This window comes from Ruditapes philippinarum, unplaced genomic scaffold, assembly GCF_026571515.1.
Source record: "Ruditapes philippinarum isolate M1 unplaced genomic scaffold, ASM2657151v2 ctg4320_1_1_1_1, whole genome shotgun sequence".
Classification (NCBI taxonomy): Eukaryota; Metazoa; Mollusca; class Bivalvia; order Venerida; family Veneridae; genus Ruditapes; species Ruditapes philippinarum.
Genome location: NW_026857095.1, coordinates 64,426 through 83,320, shown reverse-complemented (window position 1 = coordinate 83,320; position 18,895 = coordinate 64,426). Strand labels below are relative to the sequence as shown.

The 18,895-nt window shown below is 31.8% G+C and overlaps 1 protein-coding gene across 1 annotated transcript; it reads left to right on the top strand.

Annotated features, from left to right (window-relative positions):
- The first annotated feature begins 601 nt into the window (after positions 1-601).
- On the top strand, positions 602-13,327 carry LOC132748760 (TATA box-binding protein-like 1). The gene is made up of 6 exons (XM_060738397.1): positions 602-743; positions 2,666-2,962; positions 3,262-3,344; positions 4,593-4,757; positions 5,269-5,363; positions 9,544-13,327. The coding sequence occupies exons 2-6, from the start codon at positions 2,732-2,734 to the stop codon at positions 9,765-9,767; spliced, it is 798 nt and encodes a 265-aa protein (XP_060594380.1). The 5' UTR covers positions 602-743; positions 2,666-2,731; the 3' UTR covers positions 9,768-13,327.
- Positions 13,328-18,895: the final 5,568 nt, after the last annotated feature.

Genomic DNA, 18,895 nt, shown 5'->3' with positions numbered 1-18,895 from the left:
TTAAGTTCGAGGTTATCATTGAATAATAGCCGAAATGTTCCGATTGATTGAACATTAGCACGTGAAAAACACACCATCAGATGTGACGTCATATTTGACGTCATCGCTGAAAGAAAAAGTGGGTGTTTTTAGTCTCCGGACAGCTTTATTCTGATATTAAATCTTAGCGTAACTGCTATAAACAGTTACACACAGTAACTGTTAAACAAAAAAAATAATGTATGCAGAAAACTTTCGAAACTGCTAATCGGCCCTAATTAAGTCCCTCGTGTTAAATAACTCGGGGCAATTATAGAACAAAAAAAAAATCATCAGAAATCAACAATTTATAGTTTTCTGAAAAATATCTTAAACTTAATAGATGTTTTGGAGAATTTTCACAAGATCCATACTTTATAAATTCTTATTTAAAATAGATCTGTATGTCTGTACTGTACTGTGATCAGCGGCGAGTACTTTCGAAAAGCGTGGTTCATCACATCAATATCGTTTGATGTTTCTGATATGTTAGGCATATCACTCTTATAGAAAAATCATATCTTTAGTTTCCCACACGACCATTTCTCATAATTTAGTATATATAATTTAATGGGGACAGAAATCAATAGATAAGTCTGACCAAATAAATGTGCAAATCGCAGGGGACCAGTCAACGGAAGGTGGCGCTGCCAATCAAAAATGGCTGTCTGCGATCACTTCGTGCGTTTGTAAGAAGACTAATTCGAGTTTAAGGAGCTTGAATGGTAATAAGTGCTGAAATTTTCATGACGCTAAACTGAACAAATTTATGGCTTTTGAATAAACTTAGGTGTTTACGATTAGATAATTATGTGCATTTTAAATTAGGAAAAGTATAGATTAGTCACATATTTTCGCGATAATTTAAACAAAAAAATTAATGCAATCTCTCAGAGTGCTTTAAAGAACATTTTGAATTTTAATAATTTGATGGAGATTTGTATGATCCCAGAAAAGGTCAATGACAACATTGAAAACTCATAGACTGTCAAGTCTGTCATAATAGCAGGCAGAGTTGTGAATTCTGCTTGGAGTTAGATATACAAATATTTACTTCCAGCTTAAAAAACTAGCTTGTTAACTGTGAAAATTTATATGTTCACCATAATAACCATATATATAACTCATTATAAGTAGCAATGAAATTACATAAACTTTATAAGACAATTCACTTACGAACTTTCGCTATATGTATTATGCAGTATTTCGATTGAGCGGAAGTCAGTGCGCGAGCATGCGCTTTGCCATATCTCGTTCAGTTACCGCCCACGTTTTAAACTGTTGCTATGAAGCGACACTAAGTGTACATGGCTTTTACAACTAAAATATCAGACAAACACATTAAAACAATACACATAAACTACACATAGTTGTTTTCCATATTAATATTTTGCATTTGAAACTGATAGTCAAACAAATATCTCAATACTCTTACCGATTTAATGTATTGTTTACATGTGATGACAGCAACGCTGTGTCACATGTGTGTTAGATTACTTTCGGTTCAGAAAATTCATTTGTTTACCATCAAAACTCATATGTTTACCATAAGAACCATATATAGATAGAAAGCAAATTATACAAAGGTAAAGAAAAAATTGTCCATTTCTGAACAAAAAATCGAATAAATAAATACAAAGTCTTTTTAAAAGGTCCCTTCTTTGAGTTCATTTGAAAGGGGAATAATTTGGTGGAATTTTAGACAGGGAAACAGGGAGTTATCATTCATGGCTAGGGAATATGGCCGACTGAAATCATGCAAGCAAGTTTGTAAGTGCAATTGTCTGTGTTTTTAGGGAAAAAAAATGTATCGTGGACTAACCAGTTCTCAAACCTCTAAACATTCAAGGGGTCTTTTAATGTAAATAAAAATATATCTTTATAAAAATTCTTTATATATGAACACTTTAATCTTTATGTAACATTTCTGTAAAATTTGACTGAAATTCAACTATTAAAAAAGCTCTATTTCCATCTTGGAAAAGCACAACCCTCTGTTTTAAAACTGACATGGCCTCTTAAAATAAAGAACCTAATCTCAAACCCCTTCAAGTATCTCTAAAATTCTACTGTTTAGTTTAGCCAACGAAGTGATTGTTATATGACTATCACATGACAATGAAGTACCCTACACAATGCAGTTACCTGCTTTAAGATATTTTTGTCTATAATAGTCATTTTCACAAATAGTTAATGGTGTATTTATGGGACTTACAAAGGTAATGGCAATTTGTATGAAATTACGCTAAGTAATAAAATATGTTATGTAAATACTTGTTCCTATGCACTGTTTTCATTTGACATCAGCAGACATGTCTGTCAGAAACTAAGCTTTTATGCACACCAGTTCAGGACATCATAGTCACTTCTAATAAAAAAAATAACAGGACATGAATGAAAGGTTTGAGAATAGGTTGGGTGTAAGATTAGGTACTTATACGATATGTCAACAAAGACAAAAAAATCCATTCTTCCCATATATTTATATGCAAGGGGATGTAATCTGGCAGAATTCTACACAGAATAAGAAGGGGTTGCCTTTCATGTCTTGCCAATATGGCTGGCTGAAATTTTTGAGAGTTTGCAAATGGGGATATAACAATATAGCATAGTATTTAAATAGCCAAATAAGATACCTTTTTTGCAGGAGAACATGACCATAGACAATTGGCTGTGTTAAATTGTATACTACAAGGACATTATCTCAGGCATTATGGCGGACGGTCAAGTCATAGCTGGTGGAGTAAGCCAGCTTCCTGGTACAAATGGTGGAGTTATTGCCCCTGAAGGTTATGATCCTAACCCTCAACCAGAGGAAGAGGACGTTCCAATGTTAGATATTAATATAAACAATGTTGTATGCAGCTTTAATACCAAGTGTCATCTGAATTTGAAAAGAATTGCCATGGAGGGTACAAATGTAGAATATCACAGACAACATGGGGTATTTATACTATTGTATTATATCTGAACTTTTGGTCAAGAACCTGTAATCCCTCAAGCTAAAAAAATGTGCAAATGAGTCAAGTTCTGATAGTTATTTGCTTAATTAATTATGTACTTAAAAACTAGTAGTCTAAGAACTATATATTAAAATGTACATTAGTAACATTTATAAATTTTATGTCTACTGACACTTATTTAAGCAAGATTTTATTTTGACTTCTTTTAGTTTGTTATCCAGTGTATTTGTGAATGTGATTACTAAAACACTATCATTGGACTTTTTTAATTCCTTTTCAGATGTTAAATATGAGATTAAGAAATCCTTACACTACAGCCAGTGTGTGGTCTTCTGGTAAGATCACATGCACAGGGGCCCTGAGGTAAACATATTTGAAGTCATATTAAGTGTCATTTAAGGCAAGCTGCGTTTTACTGAGATTCTGAGGGAACTGATGATTTTTAGGGAAAATGACCAAGTTATGTTAATTGTTGTAGTTTTCAAGAATGAAACAAATAACTCATCAACAATGTATAGATTTTCAAGTTCTGAATGATACTGTATTATGTTATTGTATGTTAAATTACATTGTATATACAGTGAAGTAAGAAAAGGGAACTTATGCATGCCTAAGTAAAGTTTGTATAGGAATGCCCAGCGATTTTTTCCCCTGAATTGTGAATGGGTCCGGTACCATAAAAATTGTGAAAAAAAGCGTTGATTCTTAACAAATTGTGAATTTTTTAATTTAGATTGTTAACATTATTAAGCAGAAAAACATATAATTTTTTTAATGTAATAGTTACTGTTACGAGACATTTTGAATGATGTTTACAGAAATTACCAGACGCTTGTTTCAGTATTGATTCGTCCCTAGAAGTTTCGTATTTAAACAGTACGAAAATTTAAAGGGCGAATGCACTGAAAATCATGGTTGGCTAAACGCATTTTAAGATAAACAAAGCACAACAGGCAAAATTTTAGCATCATTATGAGAAGAGAGGAAATAATATGTTATTAAAGGCTTAATTAATCAGAATTGTGAAATTTCATCAGAAATTGTGAACGGCTCCGTCGGACCCAGTCTGAAAATTGTGAAGGTCCGTTTGTGATTGTGAATGGGTCCGTTATTCGGTACCACTTAATATATAGGGAAAAAAAATCACTGATGCCATATAATGCCAAACTTGCGTCACAGTTTCCTTTTCCACTATAACTCATGTGATAATATTTTATGTTTGATATTAAACAATGCTGTAAATATTACAGAAAAAACAACATCACAGGTATTGCTATACTGCTTAGCAGCAGCTATACTTATGATTTAAAAGAAAGACAACTAGTCTTTAAACATGTTTTGTAAAGAAAAGAAATTAGTTGGATTTTCTTCGTGTTATTGTTAGGACAGGTAGACAAATTTTCATCTGAAACCATTTCTTCAACAGTTAATTGAATTGATTTACTTACAGCATTTAACATTTTCCTATTTTTCACATTTTCCTGTTTATGCTTGTTAACTACTGGTCCATGAATGTTGTTTAAATGAATTGTATGTATACAGGCAATGAAATGACATAGCATTTTACAATGGTTTTACTCAAAATTTTAATATTTTTTCCTTTATCTTCAGTGAAGAGTTTTCCAAAATAGCTGCAAGGAAGTTTGCAAGAAAAATACAGAAAATGGGATATAAAGTAAAGTTCACCAATTTCCGTATAGTGAACGTCCTTGGAACATGTTCACTGCCATTTGCCCTTGATATTACTAAATTTTCCATGGAACACAAGGAAGCCAGGTAGGAGGTTGATAGTCATACATATATTAATTGATTTGGAAAAAATTGTTTTGAAATTCATAATAAGTTTATTGTGATCCAAAAACAGAAAATTTTTGTAAACTCCTGCTCCTTATTAAGGAAGTGGGTATTAAAGCATTTAAAATTTGAAAGAAGATGATATAGACCTTTTGGTGACGTGGACGGTTGCTATGAAAAAATTGATCAGATGTAGTAATCCCGCGCAGGCGCAATCTGCGTAACACAAAAGATCATCACTCATCATAGAAATCTAGTAGTAATTTAGCAGATTCTTTCATTTAAGATGCTTTACTTGATATATTTAAGAATTTTAAATTTTATATTTAGGATTTTTCACTTCTGTGGAGTTTCTTTAAGTCTTCTTTTAATTTTAAATGTTTGATTAACTTAATTAAATTCAAATATAAAAGTTGATTTTTATATTATGTTATTTATAGAATCAAAATCAACTGAATTGTGTGAACAGACTGTTATTAACTTTACTTTTTAGTTATGAACCTGAGCTGCATCCAGGTGTTACTTACAGAATAAAAAGTCCCAAGGCTACACTGAAAATATTCTCCACCGGCAGTATAACTGTCACAGGTAGTATTGTTGTCCAGTTTCAGTATATTACTGGTTATCATTATATCTATGATTGTTTTATTTTAGCAACATTTTGTTCTTTTTATATGCTAATTTTTTTTCCCGAATATACATGTATATTGTTAGACACTGGTTGTCTGTCCGTATTACTGAAGTTGTAAATAGGGGCCATTTGACTATAAACAGAACTAAAGATAACAACAGAGTTATTTTCTAGAAAAAAAGAATAAAGGGCCATTTGCCCTTTATTAAACAAAAGAAAATAGTAAAAGAATTGGCCCCTCTTATTTTGGTTTCACGTCTGTCAGCTATTTATCTTTAGAACCAATGAGAGAAAATGAAACTGTCAGCTATTTATCTTTAGAACCAATGAGAGAAAATGAAACTACTGGGCAGAAATGTTTACCATAATGAGACAATGTGCAGACAGGTCAGGGTCAAGTCATGCATAAATTATAAAATTCCTTGTCTGCTCTGTATCTTTTGAACAGATGGAAAGAAATTAAAATTATTTTGGCAGAAATATTACTTATAATAAGATGACGTGCATAATTCAGGTTTTGGCTTCCTGAGATCAAGATTGGCTTGCCTCAGGGGTCAATTGATTTATAAGTAAGACGTTACATAGGAAAAGTACATTTAAGTATTTTTATTGTTTGAAGCTACAATACCTAGAGTGGCAATATTTGTCATGTAGCAATGCCTTGTGTACCTAAATAAAACTGATATTAATCATAAATATTGGTGCTGCACAAGGGGTCACTTTGAAATTGACATTACGCCAGAGAAGGGATCGCTCCACCCACTGATTCACGTGACCTTGTCAGTAAGAACCTTAGACAAAATACGGTTATGCCACTAATGTTACCAATAAATTTACCTTATATTATTTATCAATATAAAATTTTGATGTTCTTAATCGTTTTATTGAATAGTAGATATATTATTCACTGTATAAATGTATTATGGTATTTTAAAAAAGTAAAAAAATAATATCTGCATTAGTTTAAACATATTCATTTCAATATTTCACGTATACAGTCAAACGTGTATTAAACGACTGGGCAAGGGAAACACCAAAAACGGTCGCTTAATGAAACGGTCTCTTAAGACAGTCAGCATGATATAAAAGTCAAAATTTATAAACGACATCTTTTTTATTCGATGGGATTGTTTTTCAACTTCATTTTTATATAAATGTTGAATAATAAGTACGCTCCGATAATCTAAACGGATGCAAATGTAAAAATAACGTTCTGATATTTATTGACAAAACAGTTTTGATCCATTACGTACATGTTTGACATTTTTTCCAGAATTTTTTAACTTCTCCGTTGTTTTTCCTTGTCTCCAACACGAAAACCCTATAGTGAAGATGTTTTCTGTTGTGCATTTTTTCATTTGAAATAAACAAACTACATCTATTTGTTACGATTAATTTAATGGCTAATCAAGTTCAAGTGTGTGTGTGTGTGTTTGGGTTTGTTTACCCTCGCCACCGGAAAGAGACCATATGGGCGAGCATATACTTCATTTATAACCTTTTAAAAAGGGGGAGCTGATGTTTAATTACTTATTGTTATATCCGTACATGTGTTTATGTGCATACCATATCCCCCATGACAGGGTAGTCTCTACGTACAACCTCTGCCATGGGAGGAAGATGGGGCAATCCCATACTAAGATTAAGAATTCTAAAAATTTAATTTATTAAAAAGCACTTATTTTAAAATTGGCCAAGACGTTTATAGCAGTTACCGTCTTTTATAGCAGGTCTATCTAATATTTAGTATAACTAAAAAATTTTAAAATATTACCTATATTGTAGAGTTCGCAGACTTGCGAAGAAGGCATGTCAGGAACGTTTTCTGACCAATTCATTGTGGGCTGACTGTTGGTTTCTATTTAAATGTTATAAACCGTATACATTGGGATGCATATAATTAATTACATGTTTGTAATTAGCAGAGTTTGTTTTAAATTTTGTAATTTTTGTAAGTTCTACCGAACACCCGCTTTATAAAGTTAATTTTGATTGGTTTAGAGAGGATTGCCTCCTTTGTTCTCATTGGCCGAAAATTCTCTGTTTACAAAATAAGGAGGTCAATCCGGTTTTGTGATAATTTGCAAATTTTCTTAATTTTCGGATTGACCTATATCGACAAGTTTGTCGCGCGAACGTGATAGAGATTTAGCAGGTGCCCGTTGCATCCAATGTATACGTGTTTTTACCAACTTTATTTCAAAATTAAAACAAAAATCAAGTTCAAGGTCAATTCAATGCAGTCTAAATGTCAACAAGCGAAGCGTTTACACCATCTCAGTATGGGCGGAGCGTTGCATTGTTTATCCGATATTATTGGATAATACACGTCACGCATATACTTAACTTCATTTGCATACGCTAAAACGGTATGGGAAATAGAGTTTTTCACACGTTTATTGTTGTGTTTTGATTGCTGACACTTGTGACATAACGAGGTGGCGTTCTCTAAAAACACAATTACTTGACAGGTAAAAGTGGTCGTTTAATGAAAAGATTGATGTCAATTAGGTGATTAATTAGCGGTCGCTGTGCGCGTTGAGCAAAAGTCGCTTAATACATTAAAGATATAGAGAGAAAATCATCGGGGGGAATTTAAAGTGGTCGTTTAAGACAAAAGTCGCTTAATACACGTGGTCGCATGGGCAAGTTAGACTGTATTACATTTTACATGTATATGTTTATAATTGAAAGGGATTAGAATGAAAGAAAACTTATAAAGTTACTCTCCCTAGATAACAAATGATATTTACACAAACATATATGACAGGATAGAATAATGCAAGATTTCGTTTAAACATAAACAATAATAGAAAGAAAAAAATATCCGCACTCAGGTATTAAACGCAAAGATCGAGTTATTTCTTGTTGACTTCAATGAAAATCTAAAACTGACAAAATATCATTATATCTTACAAATTCAAAGAATTCAAATATGTAGAAAAGTATATGTTTATGTTATGATCGTTTTATTTTGAAATTGAAGTAGCGAAACATAAACAGTAAAGTTATATTAGTGACAAAAATAAATTTGAAATCATTTTCGGGTTTTATGTGTGAAATTCAGTTTAGATTATACATTAATTTGTTTTAAAATTGATTCAGAAAATTGCATGCTCTTGCTTACTTTTTATGTCAGATATGTGATTATGTATTGTTAACATATATTTGATATAATTCACGACAAAACACAACGTTATTCTCTTTAAAGTAAGCTTCACATACTTGTTATCTGATCAGACATGATTTATTGGTATTAGTTTCGTATTATACAGATCTATTTGAATATCTAATGTTAATTTATTGAACTTTAATAGAAATATTCAGGTTAGAAAATTTCACCCAAATTTTTATTGTATTTACTCATTATATTTGGATTTTTTATGTCTGCGTTTTTATTGACGCTATACCTTGTAAACGAAATTCTTCTGGATATTTTTGGACCTTATAATATGTAATGTGATTATGAATTATTATTAGAATGGAAATAAAAGGGTTTGTTTAAACATTTTCATTTTTCAATGCATTGTGTTATAGCCAGGATAAATATTTCGTACTTATTATTTCATATGTAGAAAATTATTGACATTTTTTATAATAAACTAACTTTTGCGATCTGTCAATTATGTCAGTTTATTTGGTAACTTAATTTTAATGAATATATAGATAAAAAAAGCTTTAAATTGACAAAAGATTAAACTAATTTCAATCTAAATTACTTCTGCACAATTGTCCTAGACAAGTAGCTTGTCTAAGGAAAATGGCGGACTTCGCAGGTATCTTAGTGTGGAACTGATAACGATCGCTGATTGGCTTATCTCTGTGACCCCTGCCTGTTTGATTGACAGGCGGCGTAATGTCAATTACAGACCTATATAGAAAAACACATTTAAGTCTTATTGTGTGAAACTACAATGCTCCAAGCTCGGATATTTGTGTATGGGATTAACAAATATACAATCCATTTGGATTTTGAGGCATTTGGAGCTCCACAACCCAACTGTTTGTCATCAGAATCACTTTAAGTAATAATTGACCAGTTTTGAATTTAAAGAAGTCTATTATAAAATATTAACAGAGTAAAGTGACTGAAATTTCTGGGTTGCATTTTCTTCAACATTCGTTTTACTATTTCAGCCCCACGGGTAGCAAATGTACAGTCAGCAATAGAATATATATATCCATTAGTGGCAGACTTTAATGCTGGACCTAGATCTGTAAAAACTTCTTCTAGTGTGAACAATGTGATGAACAAAAGACTACAGGCTGAGCGCAAAGTCGTCGATGATGAATCGGATTTTGACGGAAGTAGTATGGAAGACAGTGACGGAGATTTTGACAGTGATGTTAGTCATGATTAAACGCGCGAAGTTAGTCAAAAGTTAAACATCTGTGGTGATTCGTATAATTGTGTTTCTTATCGTTGGAGTCTTTGTTGTTACAAAATATTTGTACCGAGCGTCATCGAAGTAATAGAATTTTCACGTTGGATTAATTTGTGAAATATCTTGTTCATAATTATGCTTTGTTATCGGAAACTTTGGGACCGATGTTTTGGTGTGATGTTGTTGAGAAAATGTACGTGTTCTGTGTTAGTATGAGTGGATGTGTTAAGATATTATCACGGTTATTTCCTGCATTGAATTTTTGTAGTTGAACATTTGTTACTTATTTACTCTGTGGCTTTTTACATGCATATGTAGTTACTGACAGAACGATTTGTTGAATATAAGTGTACTGTGAATGGATTATCATTTATATGCTCTGTTATTTCTTGTATATATGATGGAAAATCTTGAAAAATGTTTTTTATAGGGTAAGAATTTAGTATGAATATAGTTACGGGCATTTTTTATACTTAATAAAGTTAACACTTCTTTTACGCTATTCCTGTCAAAGGAGACTTACCTGTCTTGACATTAATTCTATTGTCGGTTATTTTTATGTAGATTTGATTGAAAAAATGCAGTTAGAACATGCTTCCAGATTCATGTTTTAAATGTATGTCGTTTAAACAATTAAAACATATCATTTTTAGCTAAAGTATAAATATTGTGGTTTTTGCAAGTGCGAGTTATTTGGTATTCATATAAGTCACTTAATAATTTAGAAATTACTGTGTTTTAAAGTAGGAAAAATGGAAATGCAGTCAAATACAAATGGCACAGTATCCTAAAATGCTGTTGATGATAATACTTACAAAATATTGTTTCTCATTCACTTATCTTGGGACATATAGATTTAAAAGAGTTGAACCTTAAATATTTTAATTAAAAGGTAAGAATTGTCTCTATAAAAGAATGAATTTATTAGAATTTCACCTTGTAAACAACCTCACCTGGTTTTATTTAAAGAGCCACTTGACAAAACAATTTGGATAAAACTTTTTAAAAAAGTTGAAGTATGACATAACAATTTGAACACATTGAAGTGCTAGTATTTCTACATATTTTATTTTTGCAAGGTATATTTGTAAATATTTTGTGTATTTGGATGTTAATGAACATTGATAAGATCAAGTCTTTTTACTTTAAGATCCTTGAAGTTACATGTTGTATTAAAGGAACTCCGCTGAGGTTCCAAAGGCATAAAAGTATTTTGAAAAAAGTTGAAAATCTTACAAATCTGAAGTGAAGCACTTAAAATGGAAAAATCTTTGATGGATAACAAAGAACTATACTCGAATTAAGTTAATTCCTTTATTAGCCGGATTTTAATGAAAAGCGTTGCAATGCTAATTGGCCATTTTTCACAATAAAAAAGATTATTCTGAAAAAAAAACAGGGCGAGGGCATGATCTGAAAATATGCATGACCTAAATAAACAGGTACACAGATCTCGGATTAAATACATGTGTATTTTCCTCCCATCATGTTAAAAAACCTCAGTGAAGTCCCTTTAATGGGCGATATTCATGTTTTTTTAATAGTGCTTATATTGTACAGGGCTTTATATACATGTAATAGTGCTTACTCTTTATGATGAATAATTTGTTGTTTGTTTTTGCTTGATTTTTTTGTTGTCATGTGTATTGTAAGACACAGTTGTACATACATTTATATTGATAAAATGCATTTACTTCCTAAATATGTTAAGTCATTGAGTGATTTAGAATGTTTTTTTCTCTACCGCGCATCTGTCTTCTGGTATTCCTACAATTTGTTCTAATAAGGGATTATAGACCCTTTTTTTTCATCCTTTTGATACTCCTTCTATCCACCATTACATATGAGCCGCGTCATGACAAAACCAACATAGTGGGTTTGCGACCAGCATGGATCCAGACCAGCCTGCGCATCCGCGCAGTCTCATCAGGATCCATGCTGTTCGCTTACCAACCCTATTACAAGTAGAGAAATTGATAGTGAACAGCATGGATCATGATCAGACATCGGATCTGGATACATGCTGGTCACAAACCAGCTATGTTGGTTTTGTCGTGACACAGCTCATATGTCTTGAAATGTTTACTGAAATAATCTGTTCACATCCGGAGTATGTTCAATGCTGTTTACTTTTACTAATTCATGCCTCATTTTGTTTCTAGCCCGAGCTAATCAAATGTATATTACTTTCAATGACAACATTTTTTATATCGTCACTCAAAGACATTTTTCCCCCCTTTCATGTACAGTCAAAAAACTGTGATAAATATGTATATATACAAAACATGATGTGAGTGTAAGTTTTGAAATATCATTTCATTCTATTTTTGTTCATTAAGGGCATTAATTTTTGTAATACATTTTTCTTCACCTTAACATATTGATTACTGAGTAACAGTAACATTTTCAGATATTATTAAACCCTTAACCTGCTGTTCAAAACAGTAAGTGAAGTTTTTATCACTGATGCTGTCTGACCAGGCTCTATACTGTTGGCTGAATGACTTCAAATTTTCATCTTGATATCCCCCCAAAAAATGACAATGAACAGTTCTAAAAATAGAAGCTGGATAAGTCCATTTAAGAAATTTAGCAGGTTTCGGGTAAATGTTAAATCAAATTTATCATTATGTGGTATACATTAAACCCGACACCGTCGCAGATATTTCTTAACACCCTGTGAATGCTACACATAATAAAACTTTCCCGTGCCGCTAGCGTACAAACAATTTAAATTGTTACTGGCATTGAAGGCTCGACAATTGTGTTTTTTAGCAAAGCAAGGGTTATGTGTCATACTCATGATTTTTGCAAGTCATTTTTGTAAATTTTAGATAATTTCTTTGTTATTTGAATAAATCACATTAAATTAATAAATGTGCTGTTAATTGTGTTGATGAATTAAAACACAGGTGTTTAAGATGTTGTCAGTTTGAAAAGATACTGATTTACTGTCATTTAGCAATAAAATGGTTATATTTTAAAGAAAAGGTTCACCTGTACTCAATTACTTATTATGTGATAATGTTTTAAAGTGAAGTGAATTACCTTCCCTCATACAGTAAATTTACCTGTTTGGGCTTAATTGAATGCTAGTTCAATGCAGCCTATTTGTGCTTTAATTTAGAATTTTATTGATGGGGATTTTGAAAGGTTCTTAACTTTGAGCTTTAGAGGACCTATATTACATGTGTTATAGAAATGTGTTGGACATTACTTGTAAGAGCAGTTATTGGGTAATTTATAAGAATTTTCAGTATAAATCTAGAGATATAGTATTCCAACAGTTATCATTCATCAATTAAAAACAATTGATTATTTGAAAAAGAAAAACAAGAATGGGCTTTCTTGCTTCATTTTTGAAACACGATACAAAATGAAACTTACATTTTTCTGGTATGTTTGTATGTTAGAGATATGTTGATACAAGATTCATTTTATTTTGTGCATTTTTCTGACGAATTCCATGTTCATTTTTTCAGTTATTTCATTAAAGAGGTCATTGCAATGATACAATAAAGGTTATAATAATGTAATATTATTTGTCTTGTTGTGTATTATAAAGACCCATTTACTAAAATCCAAGATGATGTTCACAAACACCAGAACTGTAGGACTCCTAGCAGCATGGGTTTAAACCCGGTCAGGGGTCAGTCGCTGTTTCCTTGAGCAAGGAACTACACTCACTGCTCAGTACTGGTTGGTTCCAGGACGGATTAAAAAGTGTGTCTATTAGCTTATAGAAAAGCAGATCTTAAACTGATATTATAATGTTCATATCTGCACCTAAATAGTGCAAATGTAAACAAAGTTTTTCAATATATGGGCTGTTGCCTATTTTTTCACTCCTGATGACCCATATTCGAACTTTACCTATAAATCATTTAAAACAACCTTGCTCAGGGCTGCCAACAGCAAATTGCAAAATCAGCGGAAAATACGCCGGGGGTCAAGGGGGCTGCGTAAGCCCCCTTTGCAGGTCCAGGGCAGAGCCCTGGTGGGGGACCAGGGGGCAAAGCCCCCAGAAGCTCCTGGATTCTGATGATTTGGTATGCCCTAAAATCAATTTCCTGGACTCTAAATTTGACAAATATCCGACATTTTGACAACAGACAAGAGCGACAATGTAAACTGTAATTTGATTGGTTATTCTAAAATAGAATACCGGAAAAGACTCGATATGACCAATGAGAAAAGCGCTTACAGACGTACCATAGGCGGCTAGCGTAACGATAAAAGCCGAAGCGTGCCGGTTTTTGGGTACTGTATAAAATATGAAGAATGAATTTATTGTCTTTGTCGAATTTACATCGATCTCAAAAATGACCCAGGAGCTCACGAAATCCGCGGATTTCCGCGGAAAATCGGCAGCCCTGCAGTGTGAAGTTGTTGATAAAATTTCCAAGGTATTTGGGCTTAAAATATTATATTTATAGTGTTAACAAGGTTTTCCATATTTGGGTTGTGTGACCCTGTTTTTGACCCATATTTTGAACTTGACCAAGAAATCATCTAAACAACCTTTCTTACCAATTTTTAAGGATATTTGGACCAAAACAGTAGTGTAAACAAGTTTTTTTCTCTATATTTTGGCTGTGTGACAGAATCATGCTATACACAAACACTGGTTAAACAGGGTTCAAACAAAATTGTATGCAATTTAAGCACTTCTCAAGGACTTTATAAGGTCAATCTTGCATTTTCAAGGACAAGTCTTGCCATAAATTTTCTGCAAACAATATGTAAAGCAAAGATTTCTATCTAAAAGAAGATTGTACAATTTAGACACCTTATCACAGTCATCATCCTGTATTTTCCTTGTGGGTGTTTCCTCTTTCATATGCACTTTCATTTACTCCTATATCATCTTTTTCAATTTTCAATAGCACCTAGCATCGATAATCTTGAAGCAACTTGAACAAGAAATTGAGAAATTTACATTTTTTAACTAAATTTTTTAAAGTTTACTAATTGGTTTAAACTTAAGACCACACAACATACAATAAACAGAGAACACTGCACAAAAGACGTAATCATTCAATGTTGGTGTCAATTTTGATGTGAATGATGTCACCATTATGAGATACATTGTATATGTAAGCCAAGCACCTAAAGCATAAATTTAAAATACTAACAGGGTTTAATGAATAAAGAAAAAACAGCATACAGGTTCGACATAGTCATATCAATATCTTTAATTAAACAAAGGAAAGTCAGCATGTCATATCAAACAAGTCAGTGATGAATTATGAAATGAATCAATAATTGAAAATGTGATGTTAATAGTTGTGCAGCTATATGATGTCCTGATGAAATTCTATATATGTCAGAATTTCAAATTAAAACTTTATCCTATTAAGAATATGATTTCTTTATTTATAAAGCATTGACTTTAAAGACAAATATTTTAAATGTCAACGCCCAATTACTTCTTCGAAATTGTTTTCTTAAACAATAAAACTATTCACATAAAATTAAATTGACATTTTGAGTACAAAAAAAAAGTACACAATGTTCAGTTCTACTGCGAGTGTCTACCAATCATCAAATGTATGTTTGATTCATTTTACACTGCAATTATAATTATTACACATTTGAGTTTCACATCCCGTCTTTCAAGTTGACTCACTAATTTATAATTATTAATTGCATGATCAGGTCTGATTCAGAGTGATTGGTGTTTAGGTAAATTATCCATTCACAATCACATACTTCGTTTTTAAAACATCAATGAATATTCTTAGGAAGAGACATCATCAAATACTTCGTAATCAGTGTTGTTCTATATTTCTGCTTGTAATAAAAAAGTCAAAAATAAATGTTATTTGAAATTTTAATCTTCTGGTCTTTCTGGTGGTGGGCCGCATGGTTGAACCATTCTTTCCAACAGGTTAAATCGAACTCTAGCTTTTGTTTCGTTTTCTGCTATGGCGAAATAATTAAGCATATCAAAATGTCCCATGTAAGAGGCCGAACTGTCCCTGTGTTGATTAGTTAGCCATTCCCATTTGCTGGTATCGGCATGACCGGTGCCTATGTACTTCGACTGTAGATGTTCCAGCTGACTGTGGATATTGTAACGATCACCCATTATTGGAAACTGGTTGGCAATTTACAGTTATTTATTGCGAATGCATAAAAACCGTTTTAATGACGCTGTAATTGCCCTTTTCTTTCCTGATATTTATTAAAAATCCAATCTACAAATAACAGGAACCGGAAATGTTCATAAACAGGGTAATTTATTTTCTGCTTAAAATCGTGACGTTATCGTCACATATGTTGCGTAGGTGCTAAGAATTAAACGGGGACTCTGTCACCGAATTAAGTGCAAAGATAAATCAATTAATTAATAAATCAGGTGATCAATCATAAACATAGGTAACATTGTTTGTATAAAAGACAAATTTAGCTCTTATTTACCTTTAATATACCCATAATAAATATATCGCTCTTGTGGTATTTCCAGAAAGAAATGCGAATGGAGCCGAAAGTTTTGAATTTCATCCATCAAATGGTGCCATTTTCATCTGTTTATCGCAAATGACAAACAACAAAGATTCAATTTACCATCTACATGTATATGGATTGCATAGATGTCTTTAATTCCTGCTTTAGATTTGCGAAACACAAAAAAAATAACTGTACTGTGCATTTCATTTTTTGATTTGAAAATATATAGGTTACCTTCTGTCAATTTTAAACGATATCTTATAAACATTTCCAGCCTGTACTTTTTAATTTATTTCTTATACGTTCTCGAGAAATGTCTGTAGCATACTAGTATTTAATCGCAGTGATAAATGTGATTGACCAGTATGCTTTCACTATACATTTTGATCTTATCATATTTGTACTGAATGAATTGATTTCAGATTTCAAATTGTTGTGTGTACATTATAGCATAGAAATGGCTGTTTAACTTTCATTAGCATGTTCACATGTACATTATGTGGTGCAAATATGTTAAACATTTAACTTGATATAAATGCTTCCTTTTTACTGATACAAAAATATATACGATTGATTTTTTCATAGTTTTGTCTTTCTTACTGTGTCGAGTATTTAATAAGACGAGCGCGCCGTCTTCTCCGACAGCTCTAGTTACAATGCATACATGTATCTCAAATTTTATATTGATATGGTGATATTATAAGCTGTTTAATTTTCGTATTGCCATGTTTAAAACAACAGCTTTGAATCATGCATTCATGAATGGATATTATTTCTAAATGAGGTTTAGCAAACATTGTCAAAGTCAGTTGTTTTGATCAGATGTTCTGTATTAACATGCGTTCACCTAAAAACCTCAAATTGTGTCGATGTGAATAAGTGAAATGATAAGAACTAAAAGGGCTGACACAGGAACCAATGGGATAAGGTTTGGTTGTAAGGAAAAGGAAGGCAAGCACAAAATTTAACAATCTTCAATGCTTGTGATTTTCGAAACTGAAAAGCGTGCATTCAAGCTATAAATGACTGTGCGGGTAAACAGTCCGTTCTTTTCAAACCTTTTAGACCTTTTTGTAGATTTCTGTTGGACAATATATGCTTTCTATGTAACCATATATAATGACAATTGCTTGAACATTGGCTGTGTTTAATTCCTTTGGTATTTACTTTTCAGCTCTTTTATATTATAATTTCTTTTTGCAATAAATGTCTTTTGCAAATTCATATACATGTAGATAATTAAGAAAATTAGGAAATTAAAACAACACAGTCATTATTTGAAATTTAACTTTTTGGGGTGATTTTGAAATATATAATTAATGGAATTTATTATTATTATTATCATTATTATTATTATTACATAAAGTTAATGCCCAAATAAAAGTAAGTCCATATCATTTTTTTAAGTCAAACAGGAACAACAATCTCTTTCATTAACAAATTTCCAAATTCTTTTCCGCATTTTATATATACATGTGTATAAAAACACAACACATTTCAATATTTTGAAGAAAAAAAACAATTATGATAAAAGAGCTATGAATTAATTGCCAATAAGAAAATAGCATACACTGACAAGTGTTTTTCACACCTGCTTTTATAAAGCAGAACATTAAAAAAAGAGATTTTTAAATCGCCCGGTGTCGAGGATTCCGGTTTTCTGATGGTCAGGTTTTCAGAGATTTTATTGCAAGACTTTGAACTTGATATTATGATATATTTCTGAAAGAGGCCAGACTTGGCTCGAAGCAAAAGATACCTTTCAAGAATATGTGGCCTTTAAAAATAAATAAAGTACACATGTGTTTTTTTGTAGTTGTTTGGTTTCAGTATGCTGCTTGTATTCACTCTCAGGATATTTCTCCTTTTAAAGTTGTTTTTTGACAGATTTTCTGTGGTATACAGGCTTCATAATCTTTGATCCCCTTTCAAAATTCAATTCTATATAGTTTACCCCATTGTTTTCTCGTTTAGTGCACAAGCTTACTTTTACTTGAGGATCAAACGCCACTTTTCATGGATGGGCCTCAATATGTCACATTGAAAGTTCCATTATTAACGCCGTATGAATACAAAGTTCTGTTGATGTTTCTAATTAAAAAAATTTAACTATCATAAGTTTGGATGTTGGATACTGCTAGCAAGGGGTCGTTGATGGCAGCTACCGTCCATGAATTCACAGACTCGATCAAACCGAGCTTGCAATATTTTCATTGCTGTTTTAGACGTTTTAGGTTGTTTTTTTTTTCTTCTGAATTTTGTTTTTACATTCCTGCTTAAATGCATAGAAATTTTATAGAGGTTTATTTGGTGTAACTGAAAAAGAATTATATATTGAGAAAGTTTACTTTACACTTCGATAAGGTAATGTAATAAGCATTGTATAAAATTGTACACAGCTGCTGCTACGTTGATAAGGGAAGTAGCTCCCTTTGGTGATAAAAATTCATTAAATAATATGTGTTTGTTGATAAAATTTATTAAATATTAAATGTATCTGACATAAAGTTCAGTTTAAACGTAAGTATTTTAGTTTGATTTTTACAGTACATGTAGTTCTCGCAACGAACCAACTATGAGTCAAGTTATTTTTTTTATCTGTATGCGTTGTTTTTGGTCCAGAGGCACAAAGGTAGAAAGTCAACGTGTTA